The sequence below is a fragment of the Trachurus japonicus genome, chromosome 24 (genome assembly GCF_045865225.1).
Source record: "Trachurus japonicus isolate A0001 chromosome 24, Traja_1.0".
Lineage (NCBI taxonomy): Eukaryota > Metazoa > Chordata > Actinopteri > Carangiformes > Carangidae > Trachurus > Trachurus japonicus.
This window is the reverse complement of record NC_140930.1, coordinates 15,172,394-15,185,731: the sequence shown is the minus strand read 5'-3', so window position 1 is coordinate 15,185,731 and position 13,338 is coordinate 15,172,394. Positions and strand designations below refer to the sequence as shown.

The window sequence follows — 13,338 nt, the reverse complement described above, 5'->3', positions numbered from 1 at the left end:
CCAAAACAGTGTTTTTGTTTTGTTACACCCAGCAGCTGACTTGTGGCTCGGCCTATCTGTTGCTTTGACACATACATATATTGTTTTCCTGTTTTCTCATGAATCTCAAAGGAGAAAAGAGAAACCTTCCTCTGTCTAATTCTCACTCCACATCACAACTTTTTTATCATTTTCCTATTAATTTTCCTGTGTTTTTTTTCCCCAAGTTTGGCTTTATTCCTGCAAGCAGAGGGGGGGCGGCCCCTGTGTTGGAAATGTGCCCAAAAGTCAACGATCGGGCCCCCGTGCAGCACCCCAGGGTGCAGCATCTGTCATTATGAAGTGTTTGGGTTTGCAACATGGAGCCAATGTACATGTGTGCACATGTGTGTGTCTGTCATAGCTGGCATTCCACACCTGCTCGGTCTGTTATTCCCTGTGTTCGCCAGGCAGGATCTGGTGCTTTAACTACAGTCAAGGCTGCAGGAATGCTCTCATTTATACACTGGAGCTGCAACGGCATATTTACTGTGTGTGTGTGTGTGTGTGTGTGTGAGAGAGAGAGAGAGAGAGAGATGGGGGAGAGGGGGGACCGAATCCTCTTGTTTTGAGCTGATGACAGATTTGAAGACGTGGTGTTGATGAGGAGGGGGCTTCGTCATTGCTCCGTAATGTGCTGGAAAGTCCCGGGTTTGGTCATGTCGGAGTTGTTTGTGAGCTTCTGACACGCTCTGCTTGAAGCCTTGGGTTTTTAAAGCGCTTGTCTTTTAGCACTCATATTTAATAGACTGGCTAATTTCAGTACCAAGGACAGGTCCCTTTGAATGTGTGTGAGTCACTCTGGCTGGAAAATGGCTCCAATGAGTCGAGGCTGGAATACAAAGTGAGCAAACGTCTCAGAATTGACAAATAATATTGTCATATTAAATTGTTGCCTTATTTATGTTTTATACATGGTCAGTTATTTCAAAATAAAGTTTTATTTCATCAAATTATCACAGACAAACTGACACAGGAAACCTGGCCTTGTGTATTGCTTCTGTGGAGAAATGGGCTATTACTTAATAGGGTGTGAATTGCTTGTCTTGGGCCAAATGAGTACATGTGTGACCATATATTATCATGTGACATTCTAGGTTTACATTTTTGCTCCTTGTCGTTTTAAAAGTTTTTCTAACACCTGAAAAATATAAATATATGTTTTCTCAAAAAGTGTATTCTCAGCCATCTTTAGGTAAAATGTCTGTGTGAATGTTTTATTTGGTCTCAACAATTATCACAACCACTGAAACAGTCTTTTTTTCACTCATTTTGTTCTGGAGTGGGGCCCTTGTGACAAAGTATCTGTGTATGGCCCTCGTGCACGCCGCTCTCGCCAGACATCAACCGCCCCTGGGGGCCACATTCTTGTGCAAACCCTGTCTGTCTGAAAAACACAAGCAATTCCCGACATTTCACTGTTACACTTGTTTTGTTAAATGTGCAGTCACAGTATCGACTGGAAGTTCTCTGAATTAATTTCATTGCCAGTGATGAGCTGAGCATAATAGGCCAGTTGTGTTTGGACAAAGTGATTCCCATCAGAAGGCGATTAGTCGGTAACAGTAAGCGTGATAGAAATAAAGTATCTGTGTGTGAAGGTCGGTGACACCACTGCCTCTAAATGTGTGTGTGTGTGTATAAACATGCCTTTAATGTGCCCTTACGTCACTGTTTTATTGAATAGAGATCATGACCTGTCCAGTAAGGCTTTCACTTTAATGAGGACCTCCTCCTTCCCCACCCCCTTGTCTTTCAGATGACATCAGCATTACTGCTGACAGGCCTGCCATGCTGAAGGTCACTGTCTAACCCATCGATCTACATGTACTGTACATCTGTAATGAGGTTCCCAGTCTTAGCTCACTCTCCTCTGCTTGGAACTATACTGTCATTTTTCATGAGCAGACTGAATAATGAATTATCAATATGCTACTTTGGGAGCCTGAGATCATTCTGTGGCACAAAGGCATTTTATTCATGAGGATTTGGAGAACAGTTTAGTCGGTGGAGTTACATTACTGTACTTTTAATTCTCCTATTAACACTTAAAGCAGAAGTAAGCGATCCGGTCGTTTTGGCTAATGCTGCGTTCCAGGCAGGCTTTTGAAACCGTAAATTACAGCTTCAAGTCACAACTTACGACTTTGTAGCGTTTCAGGCAACCCACTCGTGTTTTTCCGACCTGTTTTACCTGTGAAAGTCACTATAACGGCCACTCGTAACTTCTGACCCGTGAACTCGTACCAGATCGAACTGGAGTTTCCTTGAACGCACCATAACAGTCCTCGTCCCTACGTCACCACATTCACGGCGTCCCTTGGCTGCACACACAGCCCTGCATGCCGTTCTCTCTCCTCATTGGATAAAAACTGTAGGATCCGATAAATGTTTTCTCTTCGGCTCAGAGCAGAGCAGAGTGACTGACAGACCCGTGTTTCGGTCCAAACACTCTATGTAAGTGATTGCTGTCGGAAGATACAACTATTTAAGACTTATATTAACACAAATATATCACTTACTTCTGCTTTAAATACATTGTGTGTGAAGTAGGCTAACTCCCTGAGATTGACAAGTTTTTGTTATCCAAAATCTCAGCATATTTTAAAAGAATTGCTAAAAGGCTGTCAGTGTTTGACTTTCTGATGTGTCCTATAAAATATTAACCAGTTGACCAATACTTATTTACAAATGTAATTAAAACTTTAAACTTGCTGCTTTGTGGACTTATGTAACTACAACAACATTTTATTTTATCAGTTACATTCCTGTGGAAATATCACACATACATAATAATCTTAATGTAGCTATACGTGGTTGCATCCAGCACACTTGAAATATGTGTTTGTAAATGTAATTTCATGAAATAATTCCAGAAGCTATCGATGATCTGCCAAATTTGCTGACACTAATGTAAACAAAGGTGTCATCTGCATACACTTGCACGTTCTTGTTAATTTCTGCTGTAGCTGTTTGAGGAAGTTGACTGTTAAACAAACAGAGAAATTCAGTCATCTCATGAATCATGAACTTAACTTAGAAAAAAACAGGAGACCCAAACAAAACCTAGATGTTTACAAAACACAACAGGTTTTGAATAAATAAAAAAGAAAAAAATGGACCAGGGCGTTAACACAAATGCACCTAAAACCTTTCATATTGAACAGATTATTACCCGTGCGGTATATTTAGAGGAGCCAGCTGCTGCCTGCCTGCTCATTGGCTCATTGACTTAGAGCTGCACATGTCAAGATCAACAGACCAACTATTACATCAGAGATGAAGGGAAAATAGTGAACAGAGAGTTTCTCGGATATTGCCTGGACATTGATCGTGTGCATCCCATACTCCTATTAGCTCATCATGTGTCTGTGGTTAGTTTGACATGATAGCATTACAGGTTACATATAATTAGATTTTCATGAGCCTGTGATACTAATGTAGTCAACACTGTAGAGATAGAGGGAGCCATAGACTCTTTTGGAGTTAAAAGGCTGAGGGGAGTACTGAATTAGATTCAACAGTAAATTCTCAGAAAGCTTTATGTCACCGGGTCCTGCTCACCTCAAATTTGACCTAATAGACAGTATCAGCATCCATTGGTTTTATATGCACAAAATTGATATTGCCTGCTGTATATTATGTTTTAATACTGTTGATATTGAATTATTTATTGACCCTTGGTGCACTTTATGTTTTTAACTTTTTAATTGTTTTGCTGCCAAACAAATTTTGTTGTAACAAATTAACTAACTGAACCAACTTAGAGTGAAAAGATACATGATAATGAGTCAAATTTCAGTGAAGTGAACACTTAAGTCAAGTACATCACATGTCTAAAGTCTGATTCACGTCTCAAGTCCATTGCACTGCACTCAAGGTTATTTGGCTCAAATGGCCACGTGAACATGTGAAAATGAGTTAATCCTCAGCTCTGCTCGAAGGAACTCCCTTTCCCATCCACAGGCGACACCCTGGACACGTCTCCAGTCGATTATAGGGCTCACATATAGAAACGAACACTCACATTCAAACCTAGGGGCAATTCAGAGGCAAATGCCAGAGAACACACAAGCAAACTGCCTCAGGCCCAGGACGAGGAATAAAACCCAAAACCTTGCTTGCTGTGTGTAACAGTGCTAAAAAAAAAAGGCATCACTGTGCCAACCAGCTCCCTTTTCTCCTTAAAAAATAGTCTTGATGAAATTACATCTGATGCAGGTCAAGTTCCTCTCATGTTGTAAACCACCAAGATGTTCTTCTGAATTTCTGTTGATCCGTGTGTTTGGATTCTGGTTTTGGTTTCAGCGTCGGGGATCCTCAGTCTCGGCCTGTGTGAACTTGGCTTTGAGTGTTGAAGCTGTAATTTGTGCGTTCTCAAATTCCAAACAAAATACACAGCCCAACCTGTAATTAACATTTAAACTTGAACACCCCCCACCCCCCTTCATCCCATCAAAGCAGGCAGAGATGCTTCACACTCCCACTCCTCATGAGCCACTATAAGTACAGTGGACCATTGCAAACTGTATCAGCAAGCATATACTAGTACAATTTGTTTGGTCAAGAGATCAGATGACGGGATAGATTACATATTTGAGTATACATTTAATTTACAAAGCTGACTGGAACAAACTGAAACCAGAGATCCCATCTTCAATATCAATGGAGAGTAAAAAGACAGGAGAAAAGATTGAAAATGAGTAAGAAATTGTTATGAGCGCTGAAATGAAATGTGTTTTTACATAACCCACAAGAAACAGAGTGAGCTTTGAGATGTGAAACAGACTGACCACATCGCCACAAAAGTGGATTTGCATGTTAGAGCAGATGTTACCTGACCTGGTTAACCACAGGAGTGAGATAAGAGAGAGAAAGAGACAGAAAGAGAGAGGAGATGCTGAAGTGTTTGAAAAGATTTTTATAGCTTTTTGGTATGAGCTCCTTCAGCTATCACAAAATCCAATATGGTAAAAGTATGGCATCCACTGTGATTTAAAGCAAGCATAGACTATTAATAATTTCACATTAGTCAGACAAAATGAGTGAGGATCAAAACTGATGTGGAGAAAAATTATTCATGAAGAGTTCAACCCTCAAAGTCTGAGCTAATCTGCTGCATCAGGGCTGAGTGGGAGTGGCTGTAATCGTTTGATTTCACTGGCAGTGGCCTGGCAGCACGAGGAAACAACCCCACAGCTGTCTTCATATTTTCAAATGCTGCACACACTGCAGCATAAATCCAGAGATTTCTGATTTGAAAAGACCAATAGTCACCACACTGTAACAGAAACCTGTTTATATGGGTTCACATTAGTTGTGGTAAAAAAACAACAACTGTTTGACAAAAATGCTCAATCCAGAGTTTCTTTTGTGTTTTATAACCAAAATCTTTATTCTGCAGCCATCAGGCTTGGTGAGTTAAAGACATAATGACATAATTTATGATGTGGTTCAAGTAAGGCAATATGTTATGTCTAATTCTTCTTATTTGTGTTTCTAAACAAATCATTTATTTCTTGCATCATGTGACAAATCAATGCACCTTTACTCATAATATATGATTTGAAAAAGTTCATTTCCTCTCTGTAAGGGCTTGATATTTACAGAAGATTCCTGCAAACCTTATTCCCAAGTGTCACTGACTTGCGTTTTATAATGACTCAGATTTAATTTACCAATCTTAAGAATGGATCTAATTACTGCTTAAAGCGACTAAGCAGCACTGAGCGCTATCATCCTTCATTTCATTTATTAACTCCTCTTATCTTCCTTCACCTCTCTCTCTAGCACTCTGTCCTCCATCAGCACCGTCCCTGATGCTGCTGCTGCTGCTGCTGCAAGGCGTGCCGCCGCGGCGCACCGGAGCCCCATGTGATACCGAAAGGGAGGAGGTGTTGGAGGTGGAGAAGGGGGAGGAAGAGGAGGAGGAGGGGGGTGTCCTACAAGAGTTTGCCGGTCCTCACACTTCATCACTCCAGATTCAGGCCACCCCGGGGCGGAGCTGCACTGTTATTTAGAGCTGGACCCTTTGGATAACTCGCTTTCTTTTTCTAAGTCGTGCCATCCTGGTCGTGAATGTGCCGCGCGTTTTGCGGAGGGAAGCTGGTCCCGTTTTGATTCTGATCGCATAATAAGCCAAAGTCGAGAAGAGTTCAGTTCACCCTTCGTGATTTCGTGTGCGCCATGGGAGCAGAGAGCTCAGTGCAGCGGGACGGGAAGAGCCAGGAGGATGCCCCAGCTTCAGCCTCAGCCTCAGACTCAGTCTCAGCCTCAGCTTCAGCCTCGGAGGTGGTGAAGGTGCTCCAGGAGGAAGGCAGCGTCCTCGACAGCAAGGTACCGCCCTTACTGACGCCTGCTCGGCCCAGACAGAGCTCTGTGCACAGTGTATACGACGCACTGGGCACGGAGACAAACAAACAAAACAAAAAAAAGAAAACCTGTAACCGCAATATTATGTCACGTCACACAACAACCTTGCTGCAACATCCGCTTGTTATTGCAGAGGCGATTTATTTTCAGTTTACCTGTGTGTGTTTACCTGTCGTCACCCCTCACACGCACACACACACCTCCTCCCCTCCCCCTTTCACCCCCAGTCTAAATCTTGTGCGCCTCCCTTGGTGCGCATCAAGTGCCGCAGCGCTCAATACTCTGCCTCCATGTGCGCCTTAACACCGTTTTGGTTTTTGGTTTTTTGCTGAGTAATGGGTCGAGTTGTCTGCAGTCAGTGAATCCCCCGCGGTGATAAAAAAACTACAGCAGCTCAGCTTTACAGCCTCACAGGCACCTGCTGGCTCTCACTGTTCCTCAGCAACTCTCTGGATTAAGCGCAACCACATATAAATCTGGTTTTATTTTTGGACTTGGGCCAAGAGAAGAGAGCAGTGCAGTCGTGACGTGTGATTGAATTAGACTGTAACACACTCACAATAACAACAGGCTCATATAGCCAGGTCACTCTTGATTGCACTGCTTTATCATGCACTTGTTCCTGGTGCTTCCCCCCTCCAAATAAGCACACATTTACCATACATTTAACATAATACATACATAATTAAATAAATATATATATTTTTAAATTACCACTGAACATGGTGACTAAACTGGATACTAGTTCTTTTTTGGGGGGGTCATTCTACTTGTGCACATATAAAATACAAAACAAGAACAAAAACATGCGCAGAAATGGGAAAAAAGAGGAAAAAATAGAGAAAGAAATGGAATAATATATAAAAACACAAATATCGTTGTTGTAGAAGTCACAAAAAACTCATTGTTTAAAACCAACAGCTGAATTTAACCATCATGACCATAGTTTTTGTCTCATTCTGTGCAGATGTGCTGGTGTCAGAGGCCCAAAGTACAATTTTCTTTCAAATACAGCAGGAACAAACAGTTGTTTTATCTCCCATTAATCTGCTTTTTGCTTCATTTCTTCATCAAAACCAACAGTTTTCTATATTTCACTGAAACGAACACAGGCTCTAAAACGAATGTGTGCATCAGTCATCGTGCTCTTTTCATTTCGTCCACCGTGCAGCTATGTTGGGAACCAGGTGCCATCATCTGAGGCATGTTGCCGACTCCGCACTGTTGCCTTTGTGTAAATTGCTCAGCTCGGTGTGAATGAATATTTGGAAAGTGCCCACTAATGACTGTGTATGTTTCGCCACCTGCTCTGTTCACGCCTCGTATACACTATTGGATTTATTGACTTTTTTTTATAGGTGGGAGGTCGAGGGGTCAGATTTTGTGGCCTGTCCTTCTTCCTGAAAGGTCACCAGGAAGGTCAAATGACACCGAGGGAGAGGCAGGAGGCACAAAGGGCTTAACATCTGGTCGAGATTTGGATCATAGCTACATTTGTTCATTCTTGTTCACTCCACCGAGACGTGTGTCATTGGCTCGCTCGTGTTTTTAACACACTGGCGTGTTTGTGCGGTTGTTTTCCAGTGAACTGACATCATGTGTGGCAGTTGGGTGTTTTGTTAAGCCTTGAGCTGTTATCTCAGGTATCATCGTCCCGGTGGCTGTGTTTTCCCTCGTATTTTGCCAGTGACATTGGAATGTGCGATATGAAGAGTTTCAAGGCTGCGAGTCGTTTGACTTCAGTGCCACTATTGTGTTTTGTGATTCCAGCTGTGACAGAGGGAGATGGTATCGGGAGATAGATACGAGGTTTGTAACCATTTTTGACAAAATGTCTCTGCGTGCCAGCCAGTCTGTTGTCTGTTGTTCTCTCTCCAAATCAGTATAGGTTATCAGCAGCCAAAGCACTTGGATATCAAAGAGATAACCGACCATTTTACTCCATTTGTATAGAAATCTAAGAAATTCTCCAAGCCACGGAATACATTTATCAATCCACAGCTTTTATTATTGGTGTTATTGAAGTTAATTATGGATCTGTTTGGGAGATTCTTGTTGTAAAGTTCACAACCAGACTGATGAGACTGACCAGTGGGCAGAAGTGAAGATGACAGATGTTAGCTCTTGATGATTCTCTGTTGTTGAAGTAACACTGAGTGTGTGTTTGTTTCACATTGTTTGTAACACATCCACACTGCTGCGTATGATTTATGCACGCTTGAGTACCTCGTACAGCTGCTGTTTGAGCTGGGTGTAACAATCCAGAAAACTGATGAAAGGCAGGCTGTGGATAATAATCAATACCATTATCCACCAGTATAGCTTACCTATCATTATTTTTTGATTAACTGATTAATCTTTTTGTTTTGAGAGTGTCAGAAAAGACTGAAAATGGCACAACTCACAACTTCCTGAAGCCCATGGAGATGTTGCTTGTTTTGTCCAGAGCCCCTCTGGCATTTCGAAAACCACTTGAGTTTTTATTGATTGTGACAATGGATTCCCATTAATTCAGGCATCGATTAATCAGCTGATTCATTTAGGAAGCTGGCTGAGAGACATTTCTAGTGAACGGTGGATGCTCTGGCCTGCACACTTTGTTTTCGAGCACCGAGGAGGATCTTGACCTTGGCTGTAAAGCACAGGACGTTTTATTCCTGAACCATCTCAGAGAAAAGATTGAACAGCATCACGTCTTCTCTCCAAATGACACAAACTTATCCATGATTAAAACTGTGACTTTTGAAGTAATTTATTTGGGACTGGTGCCGCTCATGCTTGGTTGAAACAGATGCAGACATCCTGCTTGATACACGGTCGATAAATATCCTCTTCACTCCACAGAGGAATTTTAGCAATGCCTCTTTCTCTCTCCTACCACCACCACCGCTGCCGACCCGCCTTCCTCATACCTCCGTGTCTCCAGCAGCCTCAAGTGTTATCAAAATAATGACATTAAGATCCCAACACAAGTGGATGTTTACATGGTTTGCGGAAACACGAGTTCCCTGTCTGTTGCTCGTAATGGTGCCACCTATAGTACAGAAACATTGTGTTAATTATGTTGTTTTTAACTCATTTAAATATATTAGACTACTTCTTTATGACATATTTTGCCTTTAGGGCCAAAAATTAACAAATATCAAGCACCCGGATATGATTCTGTTAAATTATGGATTCAAAACAAAGATATAAATCATGCTCTAAGGTTTGATTGTGATTTTTATGCTTATTTTATGGTCTTAATCTGGTTAAGAGGCTTAAATGAGTTACAATCATCTCCAGACTGTTAGACTGGATTTATTAGATCATATGTAAACATACTGTAAACACAAACTCATTCAGCCTGTGTGAGTGAGTGTGTGTGTGTGTGTGTGTTTCATTTATTTCCCAAGTCTCCTCTCTCCCCTAATTTTTTGGCAAATTCTGTTACATAACAGTCAATGTAAGAAGTTACTGTGCTTGTAATGTATGGAGCGACAAACTGTTCACCACAACGTGCTGCTTATCTCTCGCTTAATCTACTCTTCAGCAGCTATTCTATTACTGCTAAAGTCTTTAGCGAGTCTGGAGTTACAGGTCTGCAAAGACACACAAACACAATCATCTCCGTGCATGAGTTGTGTGTAAAGAAGAATAATCAATCCTCCATATCCAATCAGAGCAAAATCAGTGTTCCTGTTGGCAGACGGAGCGCACGCACGACACAGACACTTAAATTTGTCTGGGCTCCAGAGGTTCAGCTTGGCAAGCCGAAGTGAAATGTAAATGTACCCTTTAAATTAAATTAAATTGCCCGTCTCCTGTGATTTGCTTGTGCACAATACGCTGAATAAAATCTGTCACACTGGCTTTACGGGAAGCACAAGAACACCGCCCTCTTTAGTTTCACAACAAAATGATGTGACAGTGTACTCATATACCTGGTGACATCACCACAGCAAACAGGGAAGTAGTTAAACCCTTAAGTTTCCAGCAGGTGTCACGTTGCTCTCTTCAAGCACATGAGGAAAATCTCACACTGGTGTTACCGGAACGTCTTTCAGGAAACTGTTTCACTGTCATTTTTTAGAAGATCTCTATAATAATAATTTTATTTATATAGCACCTTTCATATATGAAATGCATCTCAAGGTGCTTTAAACAAATCATCAAACAATTAAAAACAGTATTAATCAACAATCAGGTGGTAATAATACACAGTGACAATAAAACAATAGCAGTGATAAAACAATTTTAGGAAGATAAAAAAATAAAAAAGATAAAAAGATGCCAAACTCAGATCCCTAATTATATGGTCTATTAAAAAGAAATGTTTTAAGTCGATTTTTGAAAATAGAGAGGCTCCATGTTTGATTAAAAAGAGAAGTTTCCTGTACTGTACTTGTGTGCACACTCTTCGAATCTGCTTCCCTCTCTTGCACATCAGCTTTCTGTACACACAACTGTTACTGTTAAGACTACAGGAAACCACACAAACACACACCCACACACACATAGACAATCAATAGCAAACGCATCACAAATAACCACCTGAGCATGAGACCTGCATCACATGTCAGGTTCACAATAGCAGCAGCGGGTGACTCCAATGATCCAGCATCACGTTATGTAAGGCACTGTTCGCTGATTAAGGCTCGTACGTTCCTGTATAATGAGCTGCGGCTGATCAGACGTTGCCGTGGCTCTGATTATCCTGTTTAGCAGAGGGAGACAGAGAGAGTGGGGGGAGAGGGAGGGAGGGGGCGGAAGAGGGCGGACAGAGGATCCATTGAGGATGGGCCGGGGGACAGGGGGGGACAAGCCATGATGGGGCCCCCTGTGTGCAGCGGCCCAAAACAAGAGGAAGGAACCAGCATAGGGAGGAGCACCATTTTGGGTGGGCAGGGGAAAAGGGGGACGCGGGGGGGGGAGTCTAGAAACAGAGAGGGAGAGAGGAAAGATGAAGGAGGAGTGAGGGGGGAGTATGACACGAAGGCAGATGAATCAACCGATTGAGCTCAGGAATCACATCACAAATCTGTGGAGAGGGAGAAAAAAAAAAAGAGAGATTAGTTTTTCCACTCCGGCTAACTGCTTTGTTTACTTTCAGTCACTCAGTCACTCAAAAAAAACCCAAAAAAACGTGCTTTTCATCCACTCGTTCTGCTGAGTCAGCACTTTTCGCATTTACAAAAACAACAACCTAAACAGATCCAAGCAGAAACTGGGGCTTTGCCCAAACTAAGCTCTGTTTTTTTTTGGAGAAGATAAATAAAGTTAGTTTAGTAGATTAGAGATGAAAGCTGGAGGTGAGGTGATGCATCATGTTTTCTGAAAACAAGTTAAAGCCCCTCCCTTAAAACCAAACCTATGAATCTTAAATGTTGGCATTGAAGCAAACGGCTGAAAATGAGAGACACCTGCATTTCTTTTCCACTTTCAGTAAATGCCGTTTGGGCAAACACATCCTCCTGTTGGTCTGCATATTTTACATTTTGCAGTCGCATCTTTGAGACAGGAGTGAATTACTGCGCCGTGGGTTGAGCTCCGCCATAGACAACAACAACAAGAAGGAAGAATCAAAGTAATTCAATTAGAGGAGAGAGTCCATATGACAAAGCTTATTCTGTATGAGAAAAATAAATGAAGTGTATGGTATGAAAACAGATGAATGCAATTTAAGCTGCAGGAAGTTTTCCATGGGCAAATTCACAGACAAGCTAATCCCCGTGACTGTAACTCAACCGTGCACAGTGTTAACTTAAAGCAGAGATTGTTTATCAAAAGTCATGATAACAAAATAACAACCGCTTGATAACTCTCCATCGTGATTTCTTTTACCCCAAAAAGGAAATCAAATTAAATGTATAATTCTTATTTATTCTCAGTCATGTTGAGGAGAAACAGGAAGTGTGTCTCTGCTAATTCCCAGCTGCCTATCTCCCATCTCTCAGCGTCAGTGCCAGCTCTATTATAGTAGGGAAATAAACAGACGTGCGTTTGAGGACGTGAAAACCCAGCGCTCCTTTGTGCCTCTCTCCTCTCCGCCCCCTTCAAATTAGACCCAATAGTAGATCTAATAATGAGTCAGAGGGACAATATCAAAAGCCCAAAATGGCATCAACATCAAAATGTTACGTAATATTAAACAGGACGGCACTTCTTTGTGTCTACACTGCCTGTTGTTGTTGCTCAGTTATGCATTAAATGACTCTGCATGACCGTACAGTCCTCGACAGTGGTGATGTGATGCTGGAGGTGTGAGAGGGGGTTTTCCTTCCTGAGAATCGCTGTCTTGTGGTGATCATGTGTTATCGAATATCCCCGATCTGGCCAAATGGAGGCTTGGCTTCCTCCACTCTCTCCCAATGGGACTGTTACAGCTACTCAGTCCCGATCAATCATTATGATTGGGGAAGCCTCGCCACGTAAGCGCCCTAATTTACACACAGAGATTCATCTCCTCCATGTTTTTTCAAGGTGTTTGTTTCCTCAAATTAAAAATCTGGTTTGATATTTTTCCTTAAGAGGCAAAAGATTATTTTCACATGAATAGACGAGGATGCTTGTTATTGCATAATTAGATCTTCCTGATAACACAATAACTCCTTTGTTCATCTCTCAAGGAGACTGCTCAGAATAGTTAAAGCTACAAGCCGCTTCTAACTGACCCATCGTCTGTGCATGAAACAGTGGATTGTTGGATGATTTTGCGGCTTTCAGATAAAGTTATTTATTTCCCTTTTTGATGTCTGTAAGTTAACAACTGACGAGCCATGAGTTTCTCATCAGAGAAGAGGACTCTCTCGGTTTTTAGCATGTTCAATATTTCAAAAACAGTCACTGCCGGAGTCTGTGCTGGCTCCTCCACTGTGCCCAAAATAACATCTTACCTCCATTACATCACGAGCCTCTGTGGACTCACTCACCCATTTTGCATCTGCTGTTGTTTCACTCTCTTCTGTT

The 13,338-nt window shown here is 41.8% G+C and overlaps 1 protein-coding gene across 1 annotated transcript in view; it reads left to right on the top strand.

Annotated features, from left to right (window-relative positions):
• The first annotated feature begins 5,879 nt into the window (after window positions 1-5,879).
• The window catches only part of akap12b (A kinase (PRKA) anchor protein 12b), a 44,396-nt gene continuing 36,937 nt past the window's right edge, over window positions 5,880-13,338 (top strand). The window contains exon 1 of the mRNA XM_085771508.1: window positions 5,880-6,354. Coding sequence (XP_085627634.1) covers window positions 6,205-6,354 — 150 coding nt within the window. The 5' untranslated portion in view covers window positions 5,880-6,204. The remainder of the gene's footprint in view (window positions 6,355-13,338) is intronic.